Source organism: Ranitomeya imitator, chromosome 1 (genome assembly GCF_032444005.1).
Source record: "Ranitomeya imitator isolate aRanImi1 chromosome 1, aRanImi1.pri, whole genome shotgun sequence".
In the NCBI taxonomy this organism is placed as follows: Eukaryota; Metazoa; Chordata; class Amphibia; order Anura; family Dendrobatidae; genus Ranitomeya; species Ranitomeya imitator.
Window position 1 is genome coordinate 58658587 of NC_091282.1, and position 16798 is coordinate 58675384.

At 42.1% G+C, this 16798-nt stretch overlaps 1 protein-coding gene across 2 annotated transcripts in view; it reads right to left on the minus strand.

Annotated features, from left to right (window-relative positions):
- The window catches only part of SETBP1 (SET binding protein 1), a 226117-nt gene that overhangs the window by 193210 nt on the left and 16109 nt on the right, over positions 1–16798 (minus strand). For both annotated transcript variants that reach the window (XM_069747148.1, XM_069747156.1), the window contains exon 2: positions 5167–5796. In XM_069747148.1, the coding sequence (XP_069603249.1) occupies positions 5167–5661 (495 nt within the window). In that variant the 5' untranslated portion in view covers positions 5662–5796. The remainder of the gene's footprint in view (positions 1–5166; positions 5797–16798) is intronic.

Here is a 16798-nt window from a genome sequence, read left to right on the forward strand (position 1 = left end):
GAAACCAACTGATGCGGGAGAGTGGTACCGCCTTTTTATCTGTAGGTTTCCTGTCCTTGGTGGGCGGATCCCCTCTCTCCGTGGTGCCGTCTTGGGCGACAGAGAAAAAGGGTCTTTTTCCTCAAACGATGATACTGCTTTCCATGGACTATCTGGTACTCATGGTGGTGCCAGGTCCAAAACCCAAAACATGCATAGAAGAATAAGATATAAGGAGGAGCAACAATAGAGAAACCTATGGTTTTACATAGGTCTACAAGTAAACTATAATGAAAATGGAACTAAAATCGAAAAGGTTTGGTCTCTCCTGCTTTTTGCCAATGTTTTAGGATCACTGGCCCAAACAAGGCTAGCTGCACTATAGCAAGTCCTCCACGTCTTCACAAACCACCAAGTCGCCAATCAATTTGCAAATGCATTTACACCATCAATTACCAAATCTCCACAAATTGTTAAAAATAAAAAAAATGACTCCTGGCCGATAAACATTCTAAAATAACTAAAAAAAAAAACAAAGTTTATACGTAAATTCTTCATGAATATAATGTGATCCTTTGAGATCCAAGAGATAAAGAAAAATCTTCAGGTCTTACATTTTTTCTCATTTCTGCCAAGAATGATAAATCGGTAAAACAAAACCATCAAACACATCTTATACCTTTCATTTTGGAGTGGATAACGTCCCATCGCACGGAGCGGCGGGTAATGCCAGGCGCTGGCCACCACCATGCTGTTATTTAAATGACTTTCAAACTTTCTGTGGTTTACCACCCGGCGTTATTTGCATCGATACAGCACAACTCATGCCACTGAGCCATATGTAAACATTAGCCGGGAAATGTGTTTTAAAATATCAGCGGGGAGCAAAATCCATTTCTGTAGTTTGCAAACCAATTGTTTCAACTCCAGCGTGAGCCCGGAGAACTTCGCAGATGCTGGCTCGGTCATCAACACGTGCAAACAACAAGGAACGCGAATACTGTGCTTACGCCACCAAACACATGCCGCTCGATTTTCATTATTAGCATACTATACATATAACAATGGAGTCAGACCTCATCCAGAGCTGTAATCATAATGCTGCAGTCTACTGAGATGATGTATCCCAGTGATGTATTTTCGGTTTCTGGTGAATTAAATAATGGATTTGGCGGACGTGCAATAGGTTCTTCGTTTCCATCCTTGAGGACAGCTTAGTTGTATTTTTTCCCCCCCTTGGAGCATTGCTTTTCCATTCACTTGCGGCATCTCTTAAAAGGGAATCGCTCAGGTTTTTTTTCTATATTTATCAAAGTGCAGCATGGTGTAGGTAGGGGGTGAAACACAGATTTCAAGGATGTGTCAATTACTAGACCGTGTTGCAATTTCAAGAAATTTGTTTTTTTTATGAGAAGATTATCACTGTAGGACTAGATGCCTCGTGCCTCCTAGTCAACTTGTTCTGTATAACCCCACCCACTGTGCATTGGCAGAAAGCTGCCAGTCAGTGGTGTGGGCGGGGCTATACAGAGCTCAGCATTCTGAGATCTGCAGCAGAGAAAACAGGGATTTTATCAAAATGGTAGCAGACAGAACAATAAGTGACACATTGCTGGAATCAGGGTATCAGCTCCTACATTATGCTGCTCTTGGATTACATAGCAAAAACCTTTCAGTGAGATCCAGCATCTTTACCAATGATGTGCGTTGTCAAAGCAGCGACTCTGTTTAGTTGTTTAGTAGCAGAATTGTGAATAAAACTTTTAGATTTTTTCTTATTGTATTCTTGTGCATTAACTATGAAGTGATAGTGGAAGGGGAACCTATACTTGAGTCTATTAACCCTGTAACTGATTGACCCCAGGGGCCAGGTGGAAAAAGCAACCAGAAAATAACTGGTGGCCAAACTTTTAGTTACCATATTTTTCGTATTATAAGACGTACTCCTCCCCCTCCCAAGTTTGGGAGGAAAATGGGGGTGCGTCCTATAATGCAGATATACCTTACTGGTACCTTTGCTGCAGGCCGCAGGCTGAGATGAGGGGCTGTCTAGCACTGCTGCGGGGGTGTCCCCAGACTGTTGGGGCTCGTCTGACATTTTGCGAAAGGACAGAGCACTCGCAGGTCCATGGTTTCCAATGCGGTGAACTCCGGAAAAATGGTAGCCGAGGGCGGCGCAAGCGCAGATGGAGATCTCGGCACCAAGATCTCATCTCCCGAGATCTTGGTGCCGAGATTTCCATCTGCGCAAGCGCTTCCCCCGGCGGCCATTTTCCCGGAGTCCACCGCATAGGAAACCAGAGAACTGCAAGGGCCTTTCATAAAATGTCTGAAGAGCCACAGCAGCGCCGGGCACCCCCACAGCAGCACCAGACATCGGAACAACCCCTCATCACAGCCTGTGGCCTGCAGCATCACCCCACTCCTGCCTCCTCCAGCAGCAACCCTGGGACCCCGCTTCACAGCAGCCACCACCCCCGGTAAGCAAAAATACACATGGATTATAAGAAGCACCACTATTTTATATATAAAAAAAATCCTATTTTTCTCCTCAAAATTTGTGGTGCGTCTTATAATCCGGGGCGTCTTATCTGAAAAATACAGTATGTTCTGATCAGGTCTATGATCTTTGGTCTAAGCATGTACTGTTAGGTCAGTCAGAAAGTCACACTGGCTCCCAGAGTCATTTATCCAGAAAAGTATTTGACTACGTAATGAAAACGATGCGTTTTTTCCACAAAGGTGTCCACATCAAAACGCACAAGCCAATAGCTATCGGCACAGTTTGTGCTTTTGTTGCATTTTTGAGATGCATTTTACCTTTTACGCATTTTTGGGGTTTAGTGCATAAATGCTCCAATTCCTCACGTAAAACACTACTGCAATTTTACTTTTGTTTTTTCAGACTTCTTTTGGACAGATATTGGGGGGTGAGGTACGGAACACACTAAAAAGCTGGGTCTTTAAAAGCCACCATGAGGGATCACATCCACTTTGCTTGAACTGTACAACAACAACATGGTTTTCCCACAAAAAATAAAAGCAACAGAATAATATTTTCACAACACGTACCCATAAAGCCTACATTATTTTTTTGCTCTCTGATTTATGCCGATCTAGATCCCTTATTGTTCTACTGAACTAAAATTAGATCACCAAATGACGATCCAAGTTTGGAATGGTAGGATCTTTAGGAATACATCGAGAGATTGACCAGGAGAAGAAAAACATGGCGTCATTCTTCCCCATATAGTGGCATAGCCGTCCCCAGGGCGAGTACAGGACTATAGATCCTTCTCATTTACAGCGGAAGCTGCACTATCAGACAACTCATTGACCGACTGCTATTTCTACAAAGTTGGGAGTCTGGAATCCCCTTTCTGGGTTGACATTTGGAAATTTGTTGGAATAATTGGACCTTGAAACTTTGTGTGATGCAAACGTAACGCCACTGGTTTTTACTACACTTTGTGACATTGGCGATCATTAACAACCTACTCTACGTGCCCTAAACCATTAACAAAAAAGGCAAGTGATAAAAAGGTCAACTAAAAAAAAAAAAACCAGGAGGAAGAAGTGTAATGTGATCCAGAAGGTCACGATCATTATTTAAGGGAAACCGGATAAAGGTGATGGCCTACGTGATTAATACAAAAGCTTCACTCATGAAACCATGATAAATGTCAAACCTCCCTCCCCAACAATCACATGAATCTGGGTCACACCGGTGGTTTGCATACAGAGGACGACACTTCCTTCAAATGCAACTTTCAGACCCGGCCAACGAAGCAGTCACCACACTGTCTCTATCGCTCCATAGAGTAGGAGACTTCTACAGAACCGACTCTTTACACCGAAGATCTACTCTATATGGGCTGTACGTTCTCATAACAAAAATCCCCTCCATCCCAAAACCCAGTCATTTGTTCGCCTCTTTACCCCGGGAAGAAACTTTTTAAGCCGACTCTTGACTTTGTTACTAGTACTTTAGGATTGAGGTGGTCAACATAGGGCGAAACCAGACAGTCGAATAAATCGGAGTAAGATCAGAATGAAGGGCACTGCCTGGCCGGTGGATCTCGCGACTAGAGCTCGACAGCTTTGTGTATATCTATCTATGCAGTGGTCACACACGGGTCAAGTGGGGACAGCCAACAGCCAGTCCATGCACTTTGTGCCAATCTCGATCTGATTTACACAGTGTCTCAATACATCCTTATAGTAGACGATAAAGTGTATATGAGCCAAGCATCATGTGACTTGATTCATCTCCTCCTCCCTGTCCACCTTGAAGAAATGCACACGATTAGAATGCTTAGGGCATGTTCATACATTGCATAATTTTTTTTTATTTTTTTTGCAGCAATTTTTTTTCTCTTTTTTAAATCAGCATAGTTGGTGCATAAAACAAGCAGCATTTTCCAGTACCAACATAATCATTACATTTTTTTGGAGGCTTTTTTTCCGAGCGTACTTTGAGCCCTGCTGCATTTTTTTGCCAAGACCCAGCATAATTCTTTCAGTATTTTTGGTGCGCCTTAAAATGATTGGGTGAAAAAAAAGTTCAGTTAACGCTGCAAATTTTTTTTACAAAAATGCATGTATTCATGCAGTGCTTTTCCTGCCACTATTTGAGTGTAAAAAAAAAAATCTTAAAAAAAAAACGCAATGTGTGAATATCCCCATACCATTAACTAAGTTATTTGTGATGATGGAAGGAGGAGCTGTGCTCATTTTCAGATTACCCAAGGGGTTTAGAAAAAATATAATTTGGGATGGTCTACTCCATTAGATATGTATGCCTACTCGTGACAGGAGGTCCAACAAGTTGTAGAGTGTACTGTAAATAACACAGAATATAAGTTATGTACATGTATAGGATAAGGCCCGATTAGAGGAGCTGATAAAAGGCAGTCAAGATTTTTGGCCATTGTAAAATGCCGGTGATCGCTTGACAAATGAGCAAAACTCAAGATCTTGGGCCCATCCAATCATATTTATCAGTAGAGAATCGCCTTGAATGATAACGATCCTTCAGCTAATATCAGTTTTCGCCAGCCTGGGTTAACAGGCCAGCAAACAAAGCTACGAGGAACATGCCCAAATCAGCCAGTCTAAAAGGGCCTTTGGACTCTTAGGAGTTTAATATTTAAGACTGAAAAGTGACCATGAATTCCGATCTCTTACCTTCTTTTTCACATGAGCTCGCTCGTCTTCCTTTGCAGGTTTGCTATTTTTCCCAGATTTGGAGAGTTTCTGCTCTCCAGATTGCTTTATAGTAATTTTAATCTCTGGGGGGCAAATATAGTTCTCCAGGTTCTTCGGAGGCTTCTTTGCCCTCTTGGTGGTCTGAATCTTAAGTTTTAGACTTCCCTCGGTAAAATTGGCCTCCTTAATGGAAAACTCTTGTTCTTCTAAACCATCTCCTGTCACCCACTTCTCACTATCGGCGTAGGAGTTGGAATCCACCTCTCTGCCGGATCCTAGCTCATCCTCTTCTTCTGGTTCCATAGACTCTCCATTTCCAGGTCCAGCCTTAGTGGCCCCAGGTGCTGGCTTTATGGTGTTGTCTCCGCCAGTAGAGCCGGATGTCGATGTCTTCACAGAAGAAGCAGAAGGCAGGAAGTCTGTCTCACAACATCGTTGTCGGCTACTGTTGCTTACGTTTTCACGTTGCTCCATGACAAATCCAACAATCCACTAACTTTTGAGCAAAGTATATTGGAGTTGGACTGTCTATTCAGTCTACAGAAGTAGCAAGGTTTAAAGGTTTGCCGTAGAGTCCAAAATCAGCAATGATGAGAGAGAACTGGAAATCTGAAAAAAATAAATAAAGAGGAGACCAGTTTAAAAAGACAGAAATCGAACATTTCACTTAAGTTGATAACAAAGGAGAAATTCACACCTAAATATGCTCAGTCCCAAGGTCAAACTTCATCCAACAGTTTCTCAAGCCTACCCATTATTAAGTAAAGTGGTTACAAGTGGCCAAAGCAGATTCTGCATAACGAGTTCTCACATAATTCCATCTCTAACACAATGTGAAGGGGTTATCTTATCAGAGGCCAACCTTTCCAAATGTCACCACGGGAGATACACATCTACACCTCCAGCAGACGACTGATTGGGTCAGGGGAGTAGACAGCCAAGCCTTTCCTCTTCAGTGGCCATTGCAGGAGAAATGTAGTCATTCATGTAGTACACAAGGACAACTTGGGTCCACCAGAAAAGAAGCTACTCATACAGATTTTCAGGACTTTGAGTTCCTAAAACACCGTGCAAAAATTTAATTGAGGTACAAACTGGACGCTACAGCTAATATGCACCGGAAAAGTGAGGATTTGGTTTGGTTGCAAGGTGATTGTGTACTTAAAAAGGTATTCCCATCTAGGACATGGCATTCCAAACGGGTTGTCAGGGACGTTAACATTGATAGCCTATCCTTAGGTCATCAGTGTCTGGTCTGTGGGAGCACCTCCACCAATCAGCTGCTCCCGATGTCAGCTGCAGCTAGAACCGCCAACTTATGATACATATCAGAGCTCCGTCAATTGTATATTGGTCACGGCCAGGTACTGCACATTTGCCCCTATTTAAATCAATAAAGGGTGAATTTCCTGTACCCGGCTGTGGCTACTATACCATTGAAGGAGCTGTGAACCTTCATAACCGAGTTGGCGCTGACGACAGAGCTTCCGGGTGTCACACCTCTACCGATCAGACTTTGGTTATCTATCCTAAAAATAGGCAAATAATGTTAATGTCCAGGACAACTCCTTTAAGCTCCAAAACGCATTATCCACATATAAGACTGAAATATCTAAACTAGAGTTGAGCAAATTTTCCAAAATTCGGTTCCGATTACGATCGGCGCCGAATATTGTATTTGCAATAGTTACCAAACTTCAAGGGAGTCAATGGGAGTAGAAATGAACGAATATGTTCAGAATCAATGGATAAGCATAAATTCGGCACAAATAGGGTACCAATCACAAATACGGCAAATTCAGTTTCGGCAACCGATTCGAAACACATTAGCCCAACTTTACTAGTAACGAAGAACTTTTTTTTCATAAGTAAGGGGGAAGAATGCGAGAGGATCAGACAGGGAAAGTCCCATACTCTGCTTGTTGGAACACATGCAGATTACAATTCTTGCCAAGCAGTTACAACTTGGCACTGAAGCAGCACTGCATTGAAGTATAGGCTCTAACGTCTCCACCAATATTATCAATGACGGAAAGTCAAATTGATCAAGCATTTCTCTACTGAATCTATTGGTCCACCTGATCCAATAAACGCACTGTAATCTGTAACTGAAGAAGGTCTGAAGTAAGACCGAAACGTTTTACTACTACAGTGGACAACAATAAATCACCACTTGATCACTTAGGTTGAGTGCCGAGTTTCTTACTATATGTTAATCCATTATCTACCAATGTCCTTTTTTGGGGACGCCTATTCTTTAGCTTCTAGCAACGAAGATTTTTAAATTTTTACAATTGGGTCCAATTTTTTGTGTTGTGTTTGTAAAATGAATGTTTTCAAAATAGGAAATCATGTCATTGTCATTTTTAAATTGAATATTGGGACGCCCTTTGCAGAAAAATCCGTACTTGTAAAAAATTTTAATTTGGCAAGTAATGGGTTAATATTAATATATATTCCAAAAACATACTGGTAGGGAATTTAGATTAGGAGCCCCAATGGGGACAGCAATGACTAGGTCTGTAGTAATAATAAATATCACAAACATTCTGAAATTTGCAATTGTTGATTATCAAATAGACGGGAGCGAATCAATTTGACGAGGATCGGACGCATCAAAGTCTTTGAAAATTCAATATACCCAGCAAATTTAAACAATTTGCTATTTCGTCAGAGTGAAATTGAAAAAAAAAAAAAAAAAATACAAACAAATTTTAAAACAATGCATAAGATTGCATCAGCCAGAGAAAATTCTCATGACCTCAGGCAAGGCAGGACAGGCTTCTCCATAATACTTGATCATATGGTATAGTAAAGTCAATCAAGAGGGATTATTAAAGACTGTATAAAAGCATAGGCATGGCATCCATCGGCCATTTTGTGGCGAATCTAGAGAGTGAGAAGACGTCACGGCCAACAGTTTAGCAATAGTGATATGGAAAAAAAGCAGTAAAGCCCTGAGAGGTCAGATGTTTGCACACGTCTTATCAGGATAATCGAAGGTTTCGCAGAACTTGTGATTAACGACAGATCGGTTTTCCAAGATTCAGAAGCTTCGTCCATCGTTGTGGTTAAAATCAAGTTTAATCTTTAAACTTCTCAACAAAAAAAGAAACATTTTTAGTCAACAAATATTCCATTCTCCCATCTTTTGTGTATCCTGGACTTTATCACTCTACAATTTAAGGCCGACATCTCTAGGGATGGAATGGTTCACATTGAAGAGAACCAGTTGGTGTATGCTCCGTGGGCCAAAAATGAGAATCTGAAACTTCTTCCGTCTGAAGGAGACGACACGGGTATTATGGAATAAGTGTTGAATCAACTACGCCATGACCGGTTGGACTCAATACGCAGATTATTTGGGACGATAAAATAAGTCCACTGGTGAAGTATCACGGACGTAAACCGTCACAGATTTCATCGTACCTGCACAACCCATCGTATCGAAAAGAATAAATTGTGAAGACAATCTACTGCGTTAAAACAAAGGTCAAATAACTAAGAAATCTGCCAAGTCAAACAATGGAGAACTTTGGCAAAGGAATCTTGACCCGACCAGGTTAAAAACCACATTCCAAGGAGAACGCGACTGAAAGATTCCATCATGGCCGACACATTTCTAACGAAACCTACAAACTACCATAAACGTTAGTGGTTTTCCTAACAATCTCTAATATTTCGTCTCATTTTGATCATGGAGCTCCTTGTACTGATCGTCTGTGGAGTTTGTACAAGTTGTAAGCACCAAGGTTCGACTCCGCCAAGTACACAGATGTGCGGAAGTCGGAGGGTGTGGCGGCGAGCCAACCTCTTTACGTTCTATCAAGTTTCTGAACAGACAAACATTTCCTAGAAATTGGGTTTCTATGGTTTCTCTGATCTGTCGCTTCAGAGGTGGGAACCTGCTAGTCGATGTTATCGCTGCATATAAATTACTATCACAGAAACAAAAGTCAACAAAGAAGATATTTAGGTGCATGTAAGGTACCTTCACACTCAGCGACGCTGCAGCGATACCGACAACGATCCGGATCGCTGCAGCGTCGCTGTTTGGTCGCTGGAGAGCTGTCACACAGACCGCTCTCCAGCGACCAACGATCCCGAGGTCCCCGGGTAACCAGGGTAAATATCGGGTTACTAAGCGCGGCCCTGCGCTTAGTTACCCGATGTTTACCCTGGTTACCAGTGAAGACATCGCTGGATCGGTGTCACACGCCGATCCAGCGATGTCTGCAGGGAGTCCAGCGACGAAATAAAGTTCTGGACTTTCCTCAGCGACCAACGATCTCCCAGCAGGGGCCTGATCGTTGGTCGCTGTCACACAGAACGATTTCCTTAACGATATCGTTGCTACGTCACAAAAAGCAACAATATCGTTAACGATATCGTTATGTGTGAAGGTACCTTAAATGGGGCCACAGACAAGGCTACTAATGAACGGAGATTGCAGGTGGATAGCTCTTAAAGGGAATCTGTCAGCAGGTTTTTGCCATCAAATCTGAGAGCGACATAATGTCGAGCCAAATACCCCGATTCTAGCAATGTATCACTTACTGGGCTACTTGCTGTAGTTTTTATAAAATCACTCTTTCAGCAGATCATTAGAGGACTAGAATACCTGCTACTGGGTAGTCCTCCATTTTCATGAGCTCTGTTTAAACCCGCCCCCGCCACCGATTGGCAGTTCTGTATCCACTGCACATGGGCAGAAAGATGCCAATCCTGGTGTAGGTGGGGAAATACAGAGCTCAGCATTCAGAAAACTGGTAGATCGGCGAATCATGATTTTATCAAAATTACAGCAAGCAGCCCAGTAAGTGATACGCCACTGGATTCAGGGTCTCTGCCCCTACATTATGCTGCATAGAAAAAAAAAACCTGTTGAAGGTGCTTTTAAAGTCAGAAACTGACAATTTACACTTTTGTACATCTCAGGGATTGTCCAAAGGCTTTTTTTGAGGGAAAAAAAAAAAAAAAAAAAGGTGTTACACCCATCCATACGCTGCATCTGTTATTGCTGCTCAGTTGCAATATTATTAACAGTCTGTGGATGGGTGCGACATGCTTAGTGCACAGCCTGCCAATGTTCTCGGCAGCACAAGTCCCGTTTACGCAGAACGAATCACTGTCGAGAATGACGAGCTTTTGGGCAGCACAAAAAATAATTCCATCCGATGAATGAGTGTGACGGGTGACCGGCAGTCTCTTTAGAGATTATAACTAGGGATGAGCGGACCCATGGAAGTTCGGGATCTGGTACCCGACCAGAAATCCAAACTTTAGTCCAAAGTTCGGTTGGGTACCAGAACTGTAACCAAAATTGAACCCAAACGCCATTGAATGCAGCCCCAAACTTTGGGTCTGGGTAATAAAAATCTCTTTCTACAACGGACTTCCGGGGAAAGTCCGTGTTCGGCGTTAAGCACCAGACACCAATGAACCGTTACGTACGCTGAGCTTTGAAGATTGGGTTCACTCATCTTGAATCCTAATGAAACAATTGTTCCTTGTCATTACCTAGAAATACAATGGTGGATCACTCAACTAATTGCTGGAGGGTGGGCCACCAAGACCTCCACAATCCCTAACAAAGGCTCATGTGTGATAATGAACTGTGAGGAGGAGAACATGCCCAACTTCAAATTGGATTCGACAGAGCCTGTGCACTTACACAGAGGTCCAAGGAGTAAGAAGACCACTACCACCACCAAAACATCAAGAAGCTTCTGTCATCGCCAGGACTACAGGACTGTAAAGGGCCCATATACTATTATTGCACAAGGACCCTCATCTGTATGTGTCCGTCCCAGTAGGGGGGGGGTAACAGCTGTTTAACAATCGACAAGTCAGGTCAATATTGTGTCTAATAGACGCTATGAGGTTTCTACGGATTATTTTTAGGAATCCAGAATGGGCGTTCTTGCTCAGTAATGTCTCAGGTTCACTAGTTGAGCAGTAGCCTAAAGTCACTTTTTTTTTCTAACAGGTGCTACATAAATCACTTCCCTCTCACGGCCCAGACATGGGAGGAACATGTTTCGCTTGGCCGACACAGCAGACATCAATGGGATACTCCTCCTCGTTAATGTAGGCTGATAGACACACACTGATGATGGGAATGTGGCTAGTCCTTAGACATTAGTCTACAGTCAAAAAGTAATGAGCTCACAAATAAATGTTAAAAAGGAATCTTCCTGGAGAAGTGACCATCAATGGCAGAACTGCTGGCCAGGAAAACTTCTGAGAGAACTTATGTGACCACATTTGCACATGGAGCCGGCCTATAAAGAGCCCCAACTGGGTGATAGAAGACCCCTTATACTCCAGAAGAGCCGATTATGTAAACTATTGCACCATATTGCGTTTCCAACCTACTTTACTTCCTAAAGTCCTCAAGAACATGTGTCTAATCACCACTGGTGAATTATCTCTACAACTTACCTTTAATTGCTAGCGAAAATATTTTCTATGAGAAATTTTGGAACACTCACACTATCGGTACTTCCAGAAAGAAAAATAATAAAATATGATATAATATAACATAAAAGACATGAGGTCCATGATGGGACCAGGTTCTCATAGGAGCCTACAGCGACCGGGCAGATTGGCTCTTGTAGAAGTCAACTGGAGGTCACTTTGGAGGTGGCCATTTTTGGTTTGGTTCTTCGGAAGGACCAGCAGAATATGGAATCTCCGAGGAGGATAAGTAATCTCAGTAATGGTGGCGGCTAAGCTCTGAAAACATGGCCAATAAGAATCCATTCTAGGCTGGTTTCTTTAAGGAGAGCCAACTTCTCCAAAGCTCCATCAAGGACATCTTATCCAGCTAACCAAATCCTGGTCTACACCATGGAGGGGGGAAAGTAAGGCGAAACGGCTGACTGTTAATGATAGTCTCTCGGCCAATATCTCTATTTATGTTACAAGCTTGTTAAAGGGAATCGATCAACAGATTGTTACCCTGATGTAGCGTCAGAGACCCGGATTCTATCAATGCATTACTCACACTGGGATCATTTTTCAATACTGAATACATCTGACCATTCAAAGCCAAATCCAATAATCTCCCAATATTTCACCAAAAAGCACCAAAATTGTCAAGTAGGTTGCTCACTAAAGGTTCATATGGATGAAACGTCTGACCTTCATGACAAACCTTAAAAGAAAATATGTTGCCAGGTTTGTGCTACCACATCTAAGCATCTAAGTAGCATGAAGTAGGGGCAGAGACCCCGATTCCAGCCACATGTCACTAACTGGGTAGCTTGCCGTTTTACTAAAATCCATGTTTTATCAGTTGCAGATCTAGCAGTTCTCAGAATGCTGAGCTCTGTATAACTCCGCCCACAACACTGATTGGCTGCTTTCTGACTATGCACGGTATACACAGAAATCAGCCAATCAGTGGTGGGGCGGAGTTATACAGAGGTCATGAATATGCAGGACTATATAGCAACAAGTTTACTAGTCATCTAGTAATTTTCTGGGGGGGAAAGGAGGGGAGGTAATTTCTCAAATAACCGTTTCGCCCTAAGGGTATTTTTGTTAAGATGATGGGCTGCAAAAATAATTTTCTTGGGAAATCACCAAGACGTTATCCACATAGATAAAACACACCAGCATAGGTCATATCATAGGGACACGTGACAGAATTCAGATGCCCAAAAATACCCTCAATGGACTTTCTTCCTTGGGCGACCCTCAAGTCCCAGCAAACCCCGTTAAGAATTTTTTTTTTTTTCTTATAAACATCCCCAGAACCTTCCACGATCATTTCCTTCATACACACAGTGCAGTAAGGACTAATACATTTTCCATTTATAATTTGTCATCTTTATTTATTACTCCGGTCGTGAGGGGGGACGAAGCGTTCCTCCAGAATCGCAAGGACAAACGGCTGCCAGGCCGGCGATATTACAGTAAGGGGTTTATTAATGCAGATAAATGCACATATCTGCACACAGATCACAGGATTTATAGCAGAGGCGGTTAATAAGCTTCAGGGGGTAATAAAACAGCAGACGATAGATTTCCCTCGCTGTAGTATAAACGCTGTCATTTGGAATTACGACAGCGACCGACACTCAATCCGACCGCAGCAATGAGTGAGAGCATTTCACACCGAGGAAACTCGAGCCCCGAGGAGCGGCTCACGCTGACGGGTCCCGACAAGGTTCCCGCTTCCAGTTTGTTGCTGAAGAACATATGAGAAATTCTTCATAGCAAGTATAGAATAGAAAAAAAAAAAAGCTTGTTCATAGTCAGGTCATGGCGGCATGCAAGTTCCAACCAACTGCAGTTTTTGCTTGGGAGAAACTTCAAAGGGAAATTTTCAGCAGCCCATCGTAGCGCAGCATAATGTAGGGGCAGAAACACAGATTCCATCGATGTATCACTTACTGGGCTGCTTGCTGTAGTTTTGAAAAAAAAAAAAATCCCCGTTTTCTCTGCTGCGGATCTAGCAGAGCTCTAATGCGGAGCTGTGTATAACCCCGCCCACACCACTGATTGGCAGCTTATGCACAGTGTACACAGAAAGCAACCAATCAGTGGTAGGGGCGGAGTTATACAGAGCTCATAATTGTACAGGACTACCCTAGCTGAATTACGAATCATTTAATGATAATCTGCTGATTTTAAATCGAAACTACAGGAAGTAGACCAGGAAGTGACAGATGACTGGAATGAGGATCTCTGCCCCCACATTATGCTGCTCTCAGATTAGATGGCAAAAACCTGGTGTCAGATTCCCATTAAAGGGAACCTGTCACCTGAATTTGGCGGGACAGGTTTGCGGTCATATGGGTGGGGTTTTCGGCTGTTTGATTCACCCTTTCCTTACCTGCTGGCTGCATGCTGGTTTGAAGTTCATGCTGTGTCCCCCCTAGTACACGCCTGCGCAAGAGTGTACTATGGGGGACGCAGCATGAACTTCAACCCAATATTGCGGCCAAGTAAAGGTAAGGAAAGGGTGAATCAAACAGCCGAAAACCCTGCCCATTTGACTGCAAACCTGTCCCGCCAAATTCAGGTGACAGGTTCCCTTTAACCCTGTTCCAATGGAGATTTAAAGGAACCGTGGCTCTCTGACCGAAGCGGTGACTTTGGGACAAACACCCGTTGTTCGGGAAGCCGAACCGGAACAGTAACATGGAGTTCCTGGTGAAATCCGTGTTCGGGGTCTGTGCCCGAACAGTAGGTGTTCGGTACATCCGCCGAACTTTAATGTTCGGGTTCGCCCATCTCTAGTAGCCCCGATTCAGTAGTTTTGATTGATGAGAGTCCGAGATCTGAAGCTCTAACTGATCCCTAAAAGGAAAGCGCAGAAGTAGTCACCTTATCATGGAGTACGTCCATACTCATAAGGCAACGCATAGATCTGCAGACCCATAGGACTGCACTCTAGGGCAAGCCAAAGATTTACTCCCCCCCTCTAGTGAGTAACAAGTGGGGGTCTCAGAACCTGGTAGATATTACACAAAGACCCCGATTCATCAACATCAGCAATCTTCTCACCAGTCTTGATGAGGGGAGGTGAGTTGGAGTCAGATGCTGAGTACGCCTAGGAATGAATCAGATCCCTGACAAGCTGACCACTTCAGAAATCTTACTCCAGTCATTGACTGGAGTAAGATTATTGGTGTAAGGAACGCCATAGCTTGTCTTAAATTAGAATTCATTCATTCAAAATGATGGCAAAATTGCCTAGATGTTTCGGCGTCAAAGTATTTTAAAAGTTCAAGTTCTGCAGATTTTCTAACAAACTGCAATACCTCATTAAGCCAGCATACAAGGGTGGCGCTGTTTCAAGTAAGGAAAAAGCAGATTATTTTTTTCCAGAGTCAGTTGTTTGGAAACATCCCAAAAGGTTATGTACAAGAACCAAACTTAGACACATGGACTCTCAGAATGTGTCTGGTCCTGTTATTCTAAAACTTACCAAGCTCAGTTCTTATAGTTATTGTTATTCGTGAGATCGACGCCTGACCGCAAGTCATACTGAAACTCCAGCAGGAAATGCAGCATTACAAGCAAACGCTCATCACCTCATCTTCCCACAGTGCGTCTTCTCAGACCAGGGACACGTGATCACACAACCCTTCTCCTGGAACTTTCTAGAACTTTCCCAATGGCAACACTTTGCCTGGAAAACCACGTGGACATCACGACAAAACAGGAGAATCATGGTCAATGTGTGGAGAAAAGCCTGAGGAGCACTTACAGGAGGTCAGCCACGCAGGCGAGGCGGGAGCGCGGTCAGACACGGACAACGCCTACAGGAAGAACTCGGGTACACAGCGAGCGCAGGGGCGCAATGAAGAATCACAATTTATATATAGGAACGCTGCTTCTGTCACATAACAGGGAAAGTTTAGGATTTTCTTAATATTAAACACCTCAATAAAACCGATCTAGAAATATTTACACGGGCGATATACTTCAAAGTTTCCATAATGGACAGTATTATATTATAGCAGTTATATTCCTGTACATAGGGGCTGTATTATAGTAGTTATATTCTTGTACATAGGAGCAGTATTATAGTATTTATATTCTTGTACATAGGGGCAGTATTATAGTAGTTATATTCTTGTACATAGGGAGCAGTATTATAATAGTTATATTCTTGTACATAGGGGGCAGTATTATAGTATTTATATTCTTGTACATAGGGGCAGTATTATAGTATTTATATTCTTGTACATAGGGGCAGTATTATAGTAGTTATATTCTTGTACATAGGGGCAGTATTATAGTAGTTATATTCTTGTACATAGGAGCAGTATTATAGTAGTTATATTCTTGTACATAGGAGCAGTATTATAGTAGTTATATTCTTGTACATATGAGCAGTATTATAGTAGTTATATTCTTGTACATAGGGGCAGTATTATAGTAGTTATATTCTTGTACATAGGGGCAGTATTATAGTAGTTATATTCTTGTACATAGGAGCAGTATTATAGTAGTTATATTCTTGTACATAGGGGCAGTATTATAGTAGTTATATTCTTGTTATTCTTGTACATAGGAGCAGTATTATAGTAGTTATATTCTTGTACATAGGGGCAGTATTATAGTAGTTATATTCTTGTACATAGGAGCAGTATTATAGTAGTTATATTCTTGTACATAGGGGCAGTATTATAGTAGTTATATTCTTGTTATTCTTGTACATAGGAGCAGTATTATAGTAGTTATATTCTTGTACATAGGGGCAGTATTATAGTAGTTATATTCTTGTACATAGGAGCAGTATTATAGTAGTTATATTCTTGTACATAGGAGCAGTATTATAGTAGTTATATTCTTGTACATAGGGGCAGTATTATAGTAGTTATATTCTTGTTATTCTTGTACATAGGAGCAGTATTATAGTAGTTATATTCTTGTACATAGGGGCAGTATTATAGTAGTTATATTCTTGTACATAGGAGCAGTATTATAGTAGTTATATTCTTGTACACAGGGGGCAGTATTATAGTAGTTATATTCTTGTACATAGGAGCAGTATTATAGTAGTTATATTCCTGTACATAGGAGCAGTATTATAGTAGTTATATTCCTGTACATAGGAGCAGTATTATAGTAGTTATATTCTTGTACA